At 42.2% G+C, this 19,113-nt stretch overlaps 5 protein-coding genes and 1 long non-coding RNA gene across 11 annotated transcripts in view; 4 read left to right on the top strand and 2 right to left on the bottom strand.

The window, feature by feature from the left end:
* The window catches only part of LOC143366286 (annexin B9), a 171,661-nt gene that overhangs the window by 18,406 nt on the left and 134,142 nt on the right, over positions 1–19,113 (bottom strand). The window lies entirely within an intron of this gene.
* Positions 1–19,113, bottom strand: part of Dally (division abnormally delayed protein) — a 279,160-nt gene that overhangs the window by 233,451 nt on the left and 26,596 nt on the right. The window lies entirely within an intron of this gene.
* LOC143378652 (histone H3, embryonic-like) lies at positions 328–1,571 on the top strand. Of its 2 annotated transcripts, none has more exons than XM_076830535.1 (4): positions 328–481; positions 752–788; positions 906–1,072; positions 1,158–1,571. In XM_076830535.1, exons 1-4 carry the CDS (start codon positions 456–458, stop codon positions 1,258–1,260), a joined length of 333 nt encoding a protein of 110 aa, XP_076686650.1. In that variant the 5' UTR covers positions 328–455; the 3' UTR covers positions 1,261–1,571. The 2 variants fall into 2 exon arrangements, with proteins under 2 accessions (XP_076686650.1, XP_076686649.1); XM_076830534.1 differs by having other exon boundaries at positions 752–791.
* LOC143378651 (synaptotagmin-1-like) lies at positions 2,930–5,659 on the top strand. Its single transcript, XM_076830533.1, has 8 exons — positions 2,930–3,030; positions 3,105–3,284; positions 3,420–3,610; positions 3,687–3,880; positions 3,958–4,065; positions 4,175–4,295; positions 4,395–4,741; positions 4,825–5,659. Exons 2-8 carry the CDS (start codon positions 3,142–3,144, stop codon positions 5,128–5,130), a joined length of 1,410 nt encoding a protein of 469 aa, XP_076686648.1. The 5' UTR covers positions 2,930–3,030; positions 3,105–3,141; the 3' UTR covers positions 5,131–5,659.
* Positions 5,913–8,357, top strand: LOC143378653 (uncharacterized). The gene is made up of 2 exons (XR_013088330.1): positions 5,913–7,623; positions 8,081–8,357. It is a non-coding gene; the product is annotated as an uncharacterized LOC143378653 (long non-coding RNA).
* Positions 11,586–14,028, top strand: LOC143378615 (uncharacterized). Of its 5 annotated transcripts, none has more exons than XM_076830458.1 (5): positions 11,586–11,733; positions 12,428–12,709; positions 12,854–13,327; positions 13,394–13,625; positions 13,744–14,028. In XM_076830458.1, exons 1-5 carry the CDS (start codon positions 11,670–11,672, stop codon positions 13,889–13,891), a joined length of 1,200 nt encoding a protein of 399 aa, XP_076686573.1. In that variant the 5' UTR covers positions 11,586–11,669; the 3' UTR covers positions 13,892–14,028. The 5 variants fall into 5 exon arrangements, with proteins under 5 accessions (XP_076686573.1, XP_076686572.1, XP_076686571.1 ...); XM_076830457.1 differs by having other exon boundaries at positions 12,851–13,327; XM_076830456.1 differs by having other exon boundaries at positions 12,428–12,739.

The following is a 19,113-nucleotide window of genomic DNA, read 5'->3' as shown; positions in this document are numbered from 1 at the left end:
ATAAGATTTATTTCTGTTTATGTATAAAAAAGGCGGAAGAGCAACATCATACATTAGCCACTTGCGAAAATGTTTTGTAAATTAACAGTTTTCAAGTTTTTGTTCTACTGAGAATATAGAAAGAGAAATTAGAGAATAATTAAAGAAAAAAAGTAGAATATCCGGGCTGGGATTTGAACTCTGGACGTTTGGCTTGTGACCCAGGCGCTTCGATATCGATAAAACGAATTCTCGCCGGAGAGCGCCGGTCAGGCAGCGCGTACGGCACACGGATAGAGGGACGGGTATGCTTGTGTGCTGCGGTACAGGCGCTAGGAGGGGGTACGTTTGGTCGTAGAATGGGGGGTAGTGCTCGTGGGCGAAATCCACGGTTCTGGCATCACTGATGGGCGTACGGGATTTCCGCCGATCACTGCTTGCTACCCTGTCTAAGGGTGAAGTTAAAAGCAAGAAAAATGGTGCGTCGCAAAAGTGAAGCGAGGTTAGTTAACCGTCCCTTCATTGACGGACATGCGATGTTATACTTAACAAGTTAATATGTATGAAATAACAATACTGTCGGTGAAAAATATACTTTTGGAATTTAACGTTCGGGAAAGTACAATGTTTCGTGTGAATTTGTACATTCCACTGAACGAAGCCTGTCATTTTTAATTATCGCAAGCGTCATACGTGTATTTACTACGTGAAATATTATCGTTAGTGTTATCTGTGAAACGGAACCAGCAAAAATTTGTCATTTTTGTTATAGTTCCCGTGACAGTACTTGGCGTGGTGAGAAATGTAACGTCGTAAGTACGGGTATTGTCGAAAATTCTTCTGCGGCTCCACTTTTGTTCCACTTTAATATATAGTGAATAATACTATCTAGATGTTGTTATTATTCGTTCTAAATGTTTTCGCAGACTCGTGTTCTAGTGAATAGACGCAGGGTAGTTCATAGAGAAGCCCCAGTCTTAAAAGAAATTCTGTATATGAGACGCTCCATAAAGTTACTCATACCGATACTTCCCTTCACCCGTTTAGTGAGAGAGATTTTAATGAACCTATGTGCAGAGGAGAACGTCAACAGGTAGGCTTATCAGAACTTTGATACCCAGCTCTATGTTTTCAATATCCCCTGGACATTGTATCAGTGCAGTTTAACGCGTACGTAGATTGCAGGCTAGTGCACTACAGGCACTGCAAGAGGCAGCTGAAGCGTATATAATTCAGTTCTTTGAAGATTGTACATTACTGTCAATGCAAAAAAAAGCGTGAGCTTAAGACACAAGATAAGGTTATAAATACATGACCTATCTTAATTCCTAGGTTCATAAATTAAAGCAGATTCGTGATGTGTATTTCCGATATTGAATGTAACGTTAATATTGCTATACTTTATGGACTATGTTTTTTTTCATGACGATATTTATATTTCTCACCTAGTTAATAGTTATAATACCCATAAGCTGTAAAATGTATTATATTTGACCATGGGGTGTGTAATAAAACATTGAAAGGAGAATGTGTGATAATGACCAACTAGGCTAGTAATATGTTGCTAAATAAAATTTATTCTGTGAAAAACATTCAAACGTCCAATAAAATTCTTATTTTTACTTTACGAAACTTTGGTAAAATATATATTTCGTCGACTCTTACGGCAGGATCCTTACAACATTAAACGTCGAAGCTTCGTAAATTTCACTTCGTACCGAATTTGTCCGAACTTTTCATAAGTTGGTTAGCTGCCGAAAATATGGTCCATATCCGCAACATCCACATTAAATCACATCTTTTCGCGCACAAATACAAAGTTCAACGTCCAATCGCAATAAACTCCTCGAAGGTGCACTCACGAGCCGCAAAGTCACGTGCCCGAAAACTTCCGTTTAAAATTTTCACCCACACTTTAATCCCGCCAATGATTTAATTGTGAATATCCCACCGTTGTCACCAATTTTGTTGCACGATCTACTGGGGATTTCTAATAAAAGCCCGGCTCGTGCCCGTGGAGCACTGAAGCATTCAGCTCGCGACTTTGCGTGCGGATTTTCAAAGGATCTGATAAGACTAAAGTTTGGATTCGGTATATTTGTTACAAGATATGTAGTAAGCTATTAGAGAGCTCGCTCACACGATCGATCTGACATTTGTACAAACTTGTTCCCGCGCTACTAACCGTCGAGCGCCATCGAGCGCCCTACTCTGAACTCTTCCGATTCTGGCGTGTCCTTCCGAGCTCTTCCTCGGATCCTTTCGTCCAATCAAAACGATGCTATCTCCCTCTTTGGGCTGTCCTTCGCGATAGCTACATCTTTAGGATCGGAGAACGACTCCCAACACAGATTGTGGCTTCATTGTTTCTCGGATTTCGGCAACCCAGGGTTTGGCAACCTAACGTTATCCATTGTTTGCACCCGAGGCTAACTGCCAGTTCAAAAACTTCCATACACTCCTAGGCCTTTGTATGCATCCCGGATTAAGATACGGCTGTTAACGCCACAGAAACACGTTAACGAAACTTGACAATAAAGCCTTCCAAAAGATATTAACGCACACTACGTATTTATGACTCCTAGCAGATTACCTCTCTACCATCTCCCATTTGGACTCTATCTAAAACCTCCCAGATGCGCTGTTCGCTTTAAATCCGCATACAGTATGCCCGTAACTTAATTACTTAGGCCGTCTGTCCACGAAGCGTCGCGTCGTAGACGCGTACGCGTAGACACCAATCGTACGACGGATTGATGTGTATTTGTCAAGATGCCTGGCGTACGATTGGTCTCTACGCGTACGCGTCTATGGCGCGACGCTTCGTGGACAGACGGCCTTACTTTCCCATATAAAAGGAGTTTGAATTTCGCACTACATCGGACCTCGATATCCCGATGTCTTACAACTACCTTCGTGCAATACATACACATACATAAGAGTGAGGATCGCACAATATATTGTTTCTGTGTGTAGAACGTTCAATACCTTGTTATGGGGTGTTTATCTACATACAGAATAACTCTGTGAAAACTTAATATAAATAGAAGCGTAAATGAACATATTAAGTGAAACAGTTTTAGAAGATATTTTGCGTTTTATTAACTGAAAATCAAATCATGCAGGCTCACAAAATAATTATGCTTCAAACTTAAACTGAAAATGGATGTCCATGGTGTTGGGATTGTTGCTGTTTTGGGAACAATCGGGGCTGCTACTGGAGCTATTTCCGCAGTTATTGTCTATGCATTTTGTCTTAGACATAGACGACTGCCTCGTAGTCCAGGCAGAGGTCCCCTCAATTGGCATGTATTTCTTAATAATATCAAACACTTTTCAAAGAAATTTAAAGAGGAATCAAAGCAGTTTTAGTGACGATGAAAATGAATGTATTGCTTAAAATTAATACATAAATTCTAAAATTTACGTATATATCTTAGGTTTGAGAAAGATCTATTAAATAGAGCAGAAGAAATACAACAGTCGTCAAAAGATGTCTTTGTAAATGTGGGATCTACTGTTATTCTAAGTGATGCGAATAACATTTTAAAACAAAACGGTGATTCTGACGTTCGAGAATGCCAATCTAATTATGCATTTAATAACACCGCAAATGAATCACCTACAGGAGGTAAATGTCTCGAGTACACGAATAACAATCTTTTTATTATTTCTCTTACTTACCTTTGATATATCATTATTTTCAGTTTTACAATATCTATCAGAATCCGAAGACATTTCAATATCACCTATTAGCTCTTTTGCACTACCACTATTATCGGAAGGAGCGGTGGCATCGTCGGAAAAGCGTATGGTAATTGTAAAGCCACCACCGAAAAGCCTAACTGATTCATTTTCCAGGCTCAGTAACATTGAAGTTGAGGCAACTTCGCGTCAGAAGGTAAGAAAAATTTCTCGACGATTAAACAATATTTCCAGCATGCTTTTATTTGTACTTTAATCTTTTATGTGATTAAGCTGTCCTCTTCTTCGTCAACGTCTTCAACTGATGAAATTAGAGGTGAATTACGAATGGGTTTAATTTACGATGCAAGTGCTGGTATTCTTACTGTTAGGCTTATCGAGGTAATGTTCCAATGATCGTTTGCATAAATACTTATTTTTAATATTCTTCACAGTAGATTCTCAAATTAATATAGTAAAAAAAAATATAAAGTTCTTTCAATTTATACAGGCTCATGATCTTCATGCCCGAGAACTAAGTGGCATTGCAGATCCTTATGCTAAAGTACGTTTGCTACCTGATCGAAGCAACGTATGGCAAACGAGAATACATAGGCGGACTTTGAACCCTGGTAAGTACACATATAAATTAAATTGTAAATTGTATGTATAATACGGAAATAAATTTATATGATTATAAACTTTAATATATTTTTAATTATGATTAATAGTGTTTGACGAGGATTTCGTTTTTGAAATTATGCCCGAGTCATCATTGGCTGCAAGGACATTGGAAATTCTGCTTTATGACTTCGATGCATTCTCTAGACATCGCAGTTTGGGTTACGTACAACTCCCTCTGTCTTCAGTGATTAATCTTTTGCATGCATCTGTAACCCTTATTACAAAACCGATCCTCCGATCCGATATTGAATGTGGAGCCAGGCCCCTAGTCCATGGAGAACTTATGGTTTCTCTCTCGTATCAACCATCTGCAGAGAAATTAACAATTATAGTTGTCAGAGCAAAGCACCTACCTATTCTTAATAACTCCAGAAATATGAGTCTATACGTAAAAGTAAGTATAAAATATTTACAGATATTCTATGAAAAAGTAAATGTTTTAATTCATGTAGTTTTTACACATTTTAATCCCTTTAGGTAAAAATTACTCAAGACGGCAAAAGCATTAAGAAGAAGAAATCTAGTATACAGCGTGAAACAATTAGTCCTGTATGGAATGATATTTTAAACTTTGATATTCATAGCAAAGTATTATTAAAATGTGTAATAGAATTTATTGTTTTACGAGCAAACGGTGAACTTGTGGCTAAATGTGAGGTGTCTAACAAGTGTCAGACAGACCTCTTTTATCGTGTACTATCAGGAAAGGGTGCATCAGCACAATGGTTACCATTATCTGAACTAGAAACTTATTGTGGTGATATTACTGAACCGAAAGATTAAAAACTCCGTACAGAAACCGTCCCACTTACAAATTAGAAAAGTCATATATTTTAACTTAAAAAATGGTTAATTAACAGCGCAATCACAAATTCTAGTCAATTTTTTTTACTGCTGGGGTTAAAAAACGAGAAATAATCGGACACGTGATCAAGCGTGTGTGAATGTGCATTATTTACTAACATATTTAACGTTACAATTTTCGTAAATCGACAGTGTTCTAAGTTAAGTTGGTTGTTGAAGAGCATATAAAAATGATTGTACATAGTAATACAAACAGTATCTTTTTAGAAAGTTTATTAAAAGGAGGTACATTTAACAAAACGTTATTTTTCCTGATGTAGTGGCCGATCAGTACCGTCAGTTAGCTTCGATGCAAATAAATCAAGGAGGGTCTAAATTAAAAATTTATCGTTAAATATATTCGTAGATACTGCACACCGGAAGAAATCTTTGAACGTGTATTTTCTCATTTTTATTTTAGATTTACCAGAAATCTGCAACCTTACTACTGTGTTTATTTAGGAAGGTACATATTTCGATTAACTTTTGTTGCATTTAAGATTGAACAAAATTTTTTGAATAATTTTTTTAACATTGATTCTATGAGACAGGTAAAACAAAAGAGCATTGGAAAGAGTCTAAGGCCGGTATTCCTAGTCGCTACTTATTCTTAAGCAAATGCTTAAGCATGCGGCATCCTCTACTAACCTAGTAGCTAGTAAAGGATGCCGAATGCTTAAGCATTTGCTTAAGAATAAATAGCGACTAGGAATACCGGCCTTAGAGCATATAAACATGGAGAAAGCATGCAATAGGCGAAAATGTAGACGGCGGTCGAAAGAGAAAGATATACACGGGGGACAGCCTCTCTATTTCTAGTGCCAGGGGCGGCAGTGTTTTTCTTTTGATGTTAGAAAGCGAGAGGGTGTCCCCAATGTATATCTTTCTCTTTCTACCGCCGTCCACATTCTCGCTCATTGCATGCTTCCTCCATGTTTATATGCTCTAAGGAAAGAGTAAAGAATTTTGCAATTTTATGATGACATGGAAAACTTGAAAGTTCAGGTTTGTTATACATGTGTTATTCTGGATCAAGGATCTGTTATTACATTAAGGGGGAACAACACCTTAAAGCCCGGAAATAGTGCAATTTTTTTTTAATATTATGTTAGATATCCATACTTCGTAGGAAAGTCATTGATATGTGGTTTAAATGTGCATGTAGTGGACAGTATTTGAGAATTTTTGTGTGACAAAATATACAGTTTGGCGGGACAAATATTACTACCAAACAAGGGGATCATTCCTCGTTTAAACATATGTCGAAAATACAAGGTAATAATACTTGGTATGAAGTTTCGTTTTCGGAAAAATCAAATTCGAAAATTTGTCGAGTTTACTTAGTTCTAAGTAAACTCACTATCGATTGAATTATCAATATCAATGCAACTTTTGCGATGGATCTCAATTGAAATAAAACAAATACAGTATTGGGATCTGACATCCGTCACCACGACATCTGGTGGCGGAAAGTAGAAGCGCTCGTTGGGTACATATCAATCCCTGCCTGTTCTCGTGCCGTTGCAGAAATTCCGTTGAGCGGGATTTGAACCTGCCCAATCATAAATACTTTGCATAGAAAGGAATATTTTCGCAAAAAACTACATTATCGCATATAAAACATGTATCTTGTACCCATATCGGCGCCATCTTGGCTAGGCCCCGCGCCCATGTCAGATCCCAATTACAGCTTCAACTGTGAAGTCGGGTAATCTATTCAGCTGGCCTTTATTCTCTACCGCGCCACGTGAGAGGGACTGAGAACGACCGAGAAGGCAGGTGACAGTGACAAGCCATAAATTACGGTGGCCTCTCACTCATTCTCAGTTTTTCTCGCCGCGGCAACTCTAAAAGAAGTAGCGGGGATGGCGGATTATCATTTATGAAATCACTTTATAATTTTTTTATTCGTTGCGCAACAATTTGTACGTGAAACTAAATGCAACAATTCAATAATTATTAAATGTAATAGGTTAATAAATACGATTATTAGAATTGCTTAAATATCCTATCAATTAATATACTTCATGACATTGTTGACGTATTCGTGTATAGTGGAATCCGTTAAGATTCGAGAGTCCTAGAAATGTAGGCGTCCTCAACGAATTTACAAATTTAAATTGTTCGAGAACCAAGCGCCATACGAAAGAATTTTTATTCTACATCTTCGATTTATGTTTACACGTAGAATTACGCTGTGACCGTTTGTTCCAAGAAGCCTTGCTCTGCCGTTGATCTATTTGTTAGTATACATATAACATGCATTCCTATGTATATATACATACAGTGTACCGAAAACTTGATACTAAATTGTAGAGCGTCTTTAGGAACGCAAGAAGATAAAAAGGTGTATTAAAGCTTTATTAAGAAATTAAGGATTCGTTGTTCGTTAAGCAAAATTTTATAGTGTTATTGGTTTCGTGGCTCTGTAGAGTTCCTAACTGATTAACAAATATTTCTCATAATTTTCAGTTATTCTTCGTATGACTTTGGGAACCATTAAGAGTCGTTCAATCATTTGCTCGCACGAGCAGCCGTGAGTTGCTCTTTGCTCTTGGAGTCATGGGCCTGTGATAGGTTCATGCTTGGAGTAGCGTCGCCACAAGCAGAGACTCCTACCGGTACGTAAAATACCGATATTTTTCGGTTGTACCTTCGTAACCCTCACATAAACCGAAATACCGAAAATACCGGTATATTAACCTATACTTACCGGTAATTTTTTCGGTTTTCCTATTCTATTACAATTTTCAAGCTATTTGTAAGCGGAGAATGAAAACCAAAGAAATTACCAGTATTTTTCTGGTAATATGTATAGTGTGATCGTGAGTGAAAACGAACACGACGTTACAATATCACATTCGTCGGAACGTCGATCTCAAACGCCAAGTACCTATAGCGACGTAGTTTGGTGCCGCCTTATATCGTCTCTCTTACGTCCTTTATGTCAGAAAGGAATAACAGAGAGGCTCAGCGATAAAGTGGAGGCGGAATATAAACAAATGAACATTTGTTCTCGAGATCAGTGACGAGAGCGTGGATACTCGTCACTCTGTGATCGAGCGTTAAGCAATACGTATCTACTTACTAGCAGCAGGAAAATATTTTTAAAAATTAATTCATTAGTTTTATAGTATTGAATTTATTACATTATTTTTACTTTTTAATTCGCTAGCGATAATTCATTAATGTACTTTTAGTTTCTATCCTACATTCCATATAAGAATAGACTTACGCCCTTACGGATTTGCGACCGATCTGCGCAGCTCCCACGGATCTGACACACGCGATTGGTCGTAGCACTTTCCTTGCCGGTTCCCTACCAATCAACAGTATATCCCTGCGCAGAACGAGTCTACTCTAAAGTGGAATGCAGTGTAGTCTATGTAACTGTGTGTAATGCCACCTCGTCTCTAGGGTAGAAAAATTTCCTGGCAACGCTGCTTGCAGCGACCGAGCCAGGCGGCTCACGGTTCCAAGAGGAAAAGTCGCTTTGGTGAGGCAATCTTGTGAATGTAGAAATCGGCGATCCTTTCTAGCCCGTATTTTTACGTGGGGAAATCCTCATAGGACCCTGACTGTTTCACGGGAGGGTTTCGCACGGAGGCGTCGGTTTAGTGTGGGACTTTTGCAGTTTACTCACTAATTGGAAGACCCCACGGCCACCTTCGCGCGTTAGTGGGAGGAAACGGCAGGTAGTTCTATAGAGAACTTATTCTCCCGCCTCCTCCCCATCGCCGCTCACAGCACTCGTGCTCGCTCCGGCGACGCCGCGCGTAGCAACGCAGTGCAACCCCATAAAACAGGTATCAGTGCTGCAGTACTATGCGTGAATGGACCTGGAGGAACTGGTAAAACGTATCTATATAATTGTTTGATACATTTTCTGTGTGCAAACGACAAAAAAATTATCACTGTTGCGTAGACAGGAATTGCTTCAATATTGATGTCAGGAGGCAACATCGTACCGTGTATTTAACTTGCCAATAGAAATAGATACGTATTCAAAGTGCTATTTCAAAAATGCGAAAGATAAAATTTACTTATATGCAACAGACGTAATTATTTGGGACGAGGCTTCCAAGTAGGGAACTGGAAATGGTTGATGAATTACTTCAAGATCTCTGTAATGATAGCAGGTCTTTTGGTGGTAAATTTGTAATCTTCGGTGGAGATTTTCAAGTTTTACCTGTTATAAAATATGCCCCACCATTACAAATTGTAAAGTCCACTTTAAAATCAACTACAATATGTTCCAAATGTACCCAATTAAAGTTATCAAAAAATATGAGATCGTCTGATGTTGAACATGCAAACTGGTTATTAGATATCGGCAACGGCATTATTGAAAATTTGGAGATTCAAGAATCCTGGAAATCATTAGACATCATTCGTGATATATACAAATCCATTTCCTGAAATACTGATTTTCTGACAGAATTATATTAGCCTACTATAACGATGATATACGCGCACTGAATAAGAAAATATTGCAACTGGTTGATGGAGAAGATCATACCTATTTGAGTATAGATACAGCTAAACCTCGAGGAGGTGATCAAACGGATGAAGATATGCAGTTAGAATATCAGATTGAATATTTGAATTCATTAAACTTTCCTGGATTCCCTGTGCATAAATTACATCTGAAAGTAGGATCAGTTGTCATGCTCATTCGAAATTTAAGCATTAAGGATGGCCTTTGCAATAGTACACGTTTACAAATAGTTAAATTGCATAAGCATTTAATTACCGGCAAAATTATGACTGGTGATCATGCTGAAGAAGCTGTGTTCCTTCCACGTATTAAATTGGATACAGGCGATACAAATGCAAGCAAGTTATTAATCGTGCTACACAGAAGGCAATTTCCCACAGTTTTAGCATTTGATATAACTATTAATAAGTCTCAAGGACAGAGTTTTGATTATGTTGGAATATACCTCAACAGGCCTTTATTCAGCCACGGACAATTATATGTTGCCTTGTCAAGATGCCGCTCAAAAAATAGTATACAAATTCAAAGTTCAAAAGCTATTGAAAATATTGTTTGGAATGAAGTATTGTAAATAAAGATGTTCTGAATTTAAAACAGCTTATATTTTCTGTCTATATAAAAAACAGCAAACGTAAACACCTGCGCAACGTAAAAGTGTTTCTTCCAAAAAGTGTACCAGTAACGAAGGGGGCGAGCTAAGCGAACCCCCGGGGGGTTGGGCGCCGAAGTCGCCAGGTGTGGCTAGCCCCCTTAGTCTCGATATAAATTGTGTATTTACGAAAATCGTGATGCGACTAGCTACTAGAGCTGTTCGAGTACTCGGAAAAAGCGAGCCGAGTCTGAGTCGGCTCGAAGAACCGAACCGGGCCGAGTACTCGAAAAAAGCGAGCGGCTCGAAAGAACCGAGTAGCTCGAAGAAAACCGAGAACTTGAATTTTTTCGAGTGGCTCGAAGAGAACTGAGCGGTTTGAAGGGAACCGAGCGGCTCGAATAGAACCGAGAACTCGAATTTTTGCGAGCGGCTCAAAGAGAACCGAGCGGGCCGAAAGAACTGAGAACTCGAATTTTTGCGAGCGGCTCAAAGAGAACCGAGCGGGCCGAAAGAACTGAGAACTTTCCACGCACCCCTCTTGCCCACACTTGACGTTGACGAAAACGGAGTATCTTAATCGCAAATTCGCCAAAATAGAACTTTGCATCGAAATATCTCCGCTCGTAATGCACGTAGGAACAAAACTAAGACACTTTTTTAATGCAAATCGAACCCAAGCTATCCATTGAGAACATTAAAAAATTAATCGGATCAACCATTATTGAGATTCGATAATCGAAGTGTTCTTGAAAAAACCGACTCACGTAATAGAGGCACTGGGTGTCTCGCGCTGCGTGGCGCTGCGCGTGAACTTGATGCCAGACACTCCCGCGTCTCTTGATTATGCTAATAAAAATGCTTAGACGAAGCAGACGCGAGAAAGTAGAAGGATACTTGTCTGACGTTACGTATGTACATAGCTTCAAGGATTTCGAGTCGGCAGAAAAGCCGCGACGCAAGTGCGTGGGATGCTCGGGTTCCTCTGCTAATTGCGAACTTTTCACTGTGCCAATTTCCAGCCGTTTCGGCATCGGAAGCTTTTGCTCGAGGAGGAAAGAGAAAACGGTAACACGTATGACAAGGCCGACGTCGGCGTGGATCTGAAAGTTCAACGACGTCTGCTTTTGCTGGAGGCGATCGCGTTCGCGTTCGCTTGTCGGAGGATGCTTGCAAACAAGGCAGAGGCCGGGATTAGCGGATGACGATCAGTAGTTACCTTAGCCTTGGCCAACGGACGTGTTTTTTTGCCCTCCCTGCCATTTTGCGCTTAGATCCGCGTTCGAAGAAACGCCATAGTTTGAGGAAGAACCGCGGGAAATCAGAGTGGGAGGGACTATATAAAGATGAGCGGCTGGCGAACAAGCGGAATAGAAGAATCGATCCTACATCATGTGGCGGTATCGGGTGAACGTGCTATTCGCACTGATGGCTCTTGTCTGCGTCCACGCACAAGGTATTCTTTTTCACGTTTCTTTCTTTGCGTTCTCCGTACATACATTAGAATCTTTCGTAACGTCGATCGCGTCTTTCTTATTGCGAAGAAACGAAGTCTGTGCACCCCTTTCCCGGCAACGGTGTCCGTACACTTTTTTCCAGTGGTGAAAAAACAACCCCTGGCAATGACATCGACGAATCGGATCATGAAACACACGGTGCGAGTGGGGCATCCCTCTTGCTTCTTTAAACCCATTTTGTAGTGCCGATTTCATTACAAATTTAACCCGAAAATTTCAAAATATTCACTATTTTAGTATAAATTTAATGAAGATTAATTTTTAAAAATAAACGTTTTTTCCCAAAAGCCAGAGGGCAACTGCCCCTTTTGCCCCTCGGTCGCCCATATTTCCCGGGTGAAGATATACCTAAGGAGGTAGTAAGATGAATATACCTTTGCCAACGCGACACCGCGTACCATCGCGCTCCTCCGTTTAACCGTTTATCTGGGAAATTGTAATTCAATCTTAGTCTGCTAATAACAGTGATTACTTTTAACGTACATCAGTTTTTAATTACATCACGATGCGACGAGGTAGACCTGGTAGACTGATATGAATAAAGTTGTTGCAGTACGCGTCTCGCGTTTTACCTGCTAAGTGGTTGCTAAAATTAGCCCGTCATTCACAATTAATATGTAAACGTCGAATCAGATGCAGAGACGAGGGCGAAACGCAACGCAATCGCGTTTAACGGAGCGGAGAATCTTCTGAAGTCGTTGGCGGGCGGAGGACTAGGTGGTGGACTAGGGAGCGGATTCGGTGGAGGATTCGGCGGAGGTGGTGGCGGCGGAGGAGGCAGTGGAGGAGGTTTCGGTGGTGGCGGAGGATTTGGAAGCGGTGGTGGTGCCGGGGGCGGTTTCGGTGGCGGTTATGGCGCCGGTGGTTCCAAGGGAGGTGGTTGCAGCTCCGGAAATTGCGGCGGATCACCCGGTGGTGGCTGCGGCCCTGGAGGCTGCGGAAGTGGTGATACCGGAGGTGGTCACGGTGGAGGTGGCGGCAGAGGCAGTGGTAATGGCGGTGGATCCGGAGGATTCGGGGGATCTGGTGCTGGAGGTGGAGCTGGAGGACACGGAGGAGCTGGTGCTGGAGGTGGTCACGGTGGAGGTGGCGGCAGAGGCGGTGGATCTGGAAGATTCGGAGGATCTGGCGCTGGAGGACACGGAGCCGGTGCTGGAGGTGGCGCTGGAGGATTTGGAGGATCTGGAGCAGGAGGTGGAGTGGGAGGTTACGGGGGCGCCGGTGCTGGAGGTGGAGCCGGAGCATCCGGTGGTGGTTGCGGCCCCGCAGGCTGTGGAAATGGAGGTTCAGGTCACGGAGGTGGCGGAGCAGGCGGTAGCCCAGGTGGCGGCTGTGGTCTTGGAGGCTGTGGAAGTGGTGGCTCCGGTGGTTACGGTGGAGCCGGTAGTGGAGCAGGAGCCGGTGGATACGGTGGCGGCGCAGGTGGAGCAGGAGCCGGTGGATACGGTGGTAGCGCAGGTGGTGGCAGAGGTGGAGCTGGCGCCGGTGGTTACGACGGCGCCGGAGGTGGGGCTGGAAGTGGAGGCTACGGCGGTGGTGGAGCGGGTGGAGCTGGTAGCGGAGGCTACGGAGGTGGGGCAGGTGGGGCTGGAAGCGGAGGCTACGATGGTGGAGCCGGTGGGTACGGCGGCAAGGGTGGATACGGTGGATCGAGTGCCACCGCGAACGCTTATGCTAGCGCGAGTGCAAATGCAAATGCAAATGCAAACGCTCTTGCGAACGCAAACGCTCAAGCAGGTGCATCCGCGAGTGCCAACGCGAACGCAAACGCTGGCGCTGGAGGCTTCGGAGGCTTAGGCGGTTACAATGGCAACGGCGGCCATGGAGTAGAGTAAGTATCAATCATTTGCGCTTAAACAGCATACCGACTAATTCTGTATGCCTGTCACGGACTCGAAACAACTCAATCAACTATTAAACGATTAATTCTACTGTTATCATTGAATTAGTCTGTTCAACCGTATGGGTGATATCGACGAGGGTGTGGACAAGAGCGGTACCGTAAGCGGTGCCAAGGGAGTCTACAGCAGCAGTGCAGCCAACATCGATTCCAGCGGCAAGGGCACGTACAAAGTAGGAGCGGGCAAGATTAAGTAAACCGGACATCGCGGATCGTGAAAGCTGCGAGGGATTTATTGTTTCATTTACCATCTACCATCGACCGTTGTCTACTAGAGTGAACCAGACTCTTTGCCTGCGATCAACTACACAAGACATCTGCAAACTGCACGAATCGTCAGTAGTTTTATTCACCCCTACACTCGCTCCCTGCTACCCTACCGCAAATAACAGTAGCGTGTCACCCGCTTGACACGTAACTTTCTACATAAAAGTTCTCTGTATCTGTTAAGCCTTGAGCTGAATGTATATTGTACAGCTCGCGAGGAGTTGATGCGAATCGCTAATTCTGCTAATCAAACCACTGTTTCGCACATCGGCAACGTTATCGCTTCTCGTCTAGTATGAATATGCAGAAGATTCGTGCAACAGAATAAAAGATTACCACAATTTGCCAGATAAACGCAATTTATTCTGTGTTATTACGTTAATAAAGCGTTTACATTTCTGCAATTACCGAGTCGATAAAATCATGTTCTCAAGGCTATTTGTTGCATTGAAAAGAGATGTAGTTGATTACAGATTTCCGATCCACTCGAATCTTGAAAAAATGCTAGCCCAAAGACTATCGGGGGGACTTTTACTTATAATTGGAAAGAATTCTTAATTGAATGACGATAATAAACTCGATATGTTTCTGTCACTTGATAACCTTCCGAATCCTTCCGATATTCTCGTATGAATACATTTTTGTATGCTTTTAGACTCGAATTTTTTTTACCGTTTCAATGTCGTTCCCTAACTTACCGACAGAGCGGAGAATCGGATACAACAGTTATTCAATGCATTCTCTTTATTATTCTCCTGCGAGTCACGGGACCAGCGACCGCGATTGTTCTCTCTTGTAGGTAGACGCCTTACGGGGGTAGACACGGGTAATGCAGTGCGCTGTATACCGACATAATCTGGCCCGAAACATGGGTTTAGTAGAATACGCTTTTCGTCCTTATATGAGCGAATTTTGGGCCCAGCGAGGTCTTATTCGAAAGAGGAAGGTTCAGTGCAGCGCGCTCTGGTCATGGCTCGCCGAGATTGTGTTGATATCTAATAATCTGAGTGTTCAAAGTAGTGCAAAAGTCGACAAAATACACCCGCATGAATCCAAGTATTTTTAGGTCACTAAAAGAGTTTTGTGACTCAAACGATGATCAGAGCGCGCTGCACCGAACCTTCCTCTTTCGAATGAGACCTCACCCAGCTCAAAATCTGCTCATATAAGGACGAAAAGCGTATTCTCGTGTCTGCACTCCCAAATACGAATTCCGCCATATTGGCGATAATACAGAGCAAGTCACGTGACAAATTTAGTTCAGCTAGTGGATACGAGATGGCGCCTACTCTGAAGCGATAGCTGGATATACGAGCCACAATAAAAGCATGATGGAGTCAATGTATGCATTTTCGGACGATTGTAGGTTGTGGTTATATTCATTTTAGGCATACATTGACATATGAACTGCTGGGAATTGTATACATTTACTAAATTAACGCTTTTATCGTTACATATACATCACTTGAAATCGCTGTCGTATTTATGTCATAGTAATTCAGGCAGTTAGAACAACAACGGACTAACCTACATTAAAAAAAATTTCCTATTGTACATCGATGGCTTACAATTAGTGCTTACAAAAAAAAATTCGAGTCGCCAAAAATCCTTCTTGCAAACGTTTTTTTATGCAAAATGAAGCTATTTTCAAAATTTCAGCCTAATCGGGTTTGACCGGTTTTCGGAAGTACAGCCGCAAATACATTGATTCATACATATCGCTAACATAGAATATAAGAGGCACGAATTGAAATTTAGTGCAGTACGATGGCTTATCGGTATAGAAGTGTATCTGCTAAACTTGTTCGTTTCTACGTGGAAGATGTCGTTGCGTACACCTTACGCAAATCCACTATGGTAGATTTTGTTCCTTACGACCCTTGTTATTCATGATAATTATTAAGTTCTTCGATAAGAAATTCTTAAAATTCAAACTTATGTTCACCTTGAGTGCAATACATAAAAATTAAATCATCGTTACAAAATGAGAAATTTGTTATATAAATATAGTTAAGAAACACTTTTTCAAATATGAAGGATTTAATATGAATTAAAACAGTAGTCTGTTAGTCACTGATTTACCAACAGACTACAGTATCTGTGATCCGCACTCCTAAGAGCTCAGCCTACTGATTTTATGTGCGCCAACTTTTCGTATAATCAATCGTAAAAAATAGTAGAAATATCTCTAAGAAGGGAGAAGGGAGAAGGGAGATCTTCCCCATCTTTTGCTTTCATGCATTTGGGGTAGTTTCATACGACTTATTTTTTGTCGTGTGCACCATTTATAAAGAACTTGAATACATTGCAGAAGATGCAAACTGAAAGACTAACAAAATTTCTACTACACCCTGCTGCAATGCAAAGTGATCAAACCTTTTCTATTACCGTATTCACTTTCTTCGAGAAACTTGTCAGTTTACAACGGTGCTCGAAAAAAACGATGTGAAGATAAAAAAAAATACCATAACCTAACTAGGAGAATTTATACACTTATTCTTATCGCATAGAGTAAAAGCGGTTCCTAAGAAAGACAACTAATACTAATATATATGGACAAACCTAGTGTTAAAGTTAATTACATACATATATAAAATTATCGGATTTAACGTTGACTGCCATGGATACCTACCATCGATAAAAATTTTGGTCAAATAGTAATACTTATATAACAGACTAACTGTTATACATTATTATTCATATAGCCCAGTATGCACCTTACAGTTGCACCAATTCTGGTGCACATATCACGTTATGGCAAGACCATCAACGTACCCATCCCTGGCAGTCAACATATTAATCATCATTTTGATCATCATTGTACAAGAAAGCAGTAATCTCTTGACATGTTCATCCCAACGCGCACGGTTACTGTACAGCACATGGCGTCGATGCGAGCACCGCAAAACTAAATACACAGAAGCAATGCGATATTGAACGCGCGTCGACAGCGAAATGGACCTTGCGTCCAGTCAAGATCAAGGTGCCTCATGGAGCCTCGTTCGAAGTCACAGTTCTCCATGGGCACGATAATACCCCGTTGGTGTTGGCGTGTGCGCGCGCCACGCACACCGAGGCATCCTCGCCGCCTGACTTACGTCTGGGTGACCTACTAACTCGTCAGGTGCGCGCACATACATAGGCGGATGCACATTCAGCGCACACATCCTATAAGTGCTACATAAGTGCACGAACAACACCCAGGACACGCCGCGACATTTTTCCTCCCCGCTCGACTTTCGGTTTACGTATCCTTTATTGCATCGCCTCCTGGCAAACGTAACAGTGACACTGATTTCGCCGTGGAAATCGGAATGTCTGCGCGATGGAATTTCGATAGCGATCGGAACGTTCCCTGGCGGGGAAGAGCGTGCATACACGCCGACCGATCGTCGTTATCGATCGTTAAACGATGGAGTCGGATTCGACACGCGCCACTTCGAGATTCCCTGTAATTTAAGGAGCTCCCGAGAGGAGACGGAGGATTCCTTCGCCGTTCTTGGCGCAGCGCTAGGCATCGCGGAGCCGTTCCACGCGATATAAGGAACACCCAGAAACAGTAATTTCTCTTTTCAACGGATCCAGACGTTCAGCTCGAAATCCACGAAACCCAGTATCGTGCATTCCCCCTCCTTCGTCTCCCGTAGATCCTCGGATACGCGATTCTGCGTTCAGGGCTATTCGAGACATTTCTCAAGCTTTCCTCCGGTGGCCTGCTAATTAGTACGAATTCCCTGCGATTCGCTGGGGAGGCATGCATCGGCCCGTCATAATCCGTAGAAGAGGATTAAGCATTATTCTCGGCGATTGTCATGGAACCTGTACGCAAGGCCCCGCAAAACTCTCTCGCTGATAGACGCTTACGCTATACGAGGCTGCAGTTGTTTCACGCGTAGGATCACCACGAAGGATACATCTTCTCTGGTTCATCTTATGCACGCTTATCAGTGTACAACTAATAACGAAGGTACGTGCAGGTACATGCAGGCACATGCTGGTAGCGTATCGCTGGGAGCGGTGGGGGCAGGTCGGGCCTCCTGACGTTGCGGTTAGGTGGGAGGGCGGGGAGGGGGCACGTGGGGTCCCATAGAGCGGCGAGTAGCTCGCAGTGGCCCGCACCCATACGTTCGCGAGCCCTGAGTAGTGTTAACGGCCTTGCTTTATGTGGGTCATGAAACAAGGTCCCGCCAGCACGAGGAGCACGAGAGAACATAGTACGTTTAACTCGGGCCCCGCTTGGTATACACCTCCATAGACCCGCACACGCGCGGCGTCGCGCTCTCTCGTGCGTGTACGTGTGTGAGCACAATAGCGCTCGATCCTATGGAAACAAAAAGTCAAATAGTATCGCAGGAGAAGAACGTTGTCTTCTCTTATTGGCACACATTTCTCTGAACGATTCGTGTCGTACTGTCTCCTCATATGGAGTGTCTAGTGGTGGGGCCAACTTCAGCACGGATACTCGTCACTGTTGATTAATTCGAAGTCCAAGGGCCGCCCGGTTGGAAGACACACTTCTGTAAAGTGTAAACCACGACTGATATTTTCCATGCTTTCTATTTTTTTTTCCACATTGTTTAAATATCTCTGTTTTTACCGACTGTTTTACATGCGTTTATAAGCCGCACAATTTTTTCGTGTGAAACAGGCTTAACGTTCATTTAAGGAATTTGCAGTGCTTGTGAAAACAAATAATGTATTGCACATGCGAATTACTTGGCACTGCTCGATAAATTATGGCATTTTGGGGATGTATAGGTACTTGATCAGCGGCACGCCCAGAGGGGAGGGGGTGGGGGCACCCCCAAAGAAAAAGGAAAAAGGAGATTAATCACGAAAGGAGAGTAACCACGACTGAAGTAATTCAACAATTTTGTAAAAAGCAAAGAAAACTGGATTTTATTCTTTAAATAAATATTTATAAGCACCTAATGAACTTTATTGAATTTACATTAAAAGTATTTTTATCCATCCAACTCGGCACGCCCCAAGATTAAATCCTGAGTGCGCCACTAAGCTTGATAAACACAACGCGCTATTTATTGTTGGCATTTTGATGGCCAATTAATTCCCAACTTGGAGATACTGAGGGCCATCCAGCAATGCTACTAGGGATAAGATCGCCCCTTGAATATTCAGGGGGTTCTCGTTT

Source organism: Andrena cerasifolii, chromosome 2 (assembly GCF_050908995.1).
Source record: "Andrena cerasifolii isolate SP2316 chromosome 2, iyAndCera1_principal, whole genome shotgun sequence".
In the NCBI taxonomy this organism is placed as follows: domain Eukaryota; kingdom Metazoa; phylum Arthropoda; class Insecta; order Hymenoptera; family Andrenidae; genus Andrena; species Andrena cerasifolii.
The sequence above is the reverse complement of the archived record's forward strand: the minus strand, read 5'-3'. Positions and strand labels throughout refer to the sequence as shown.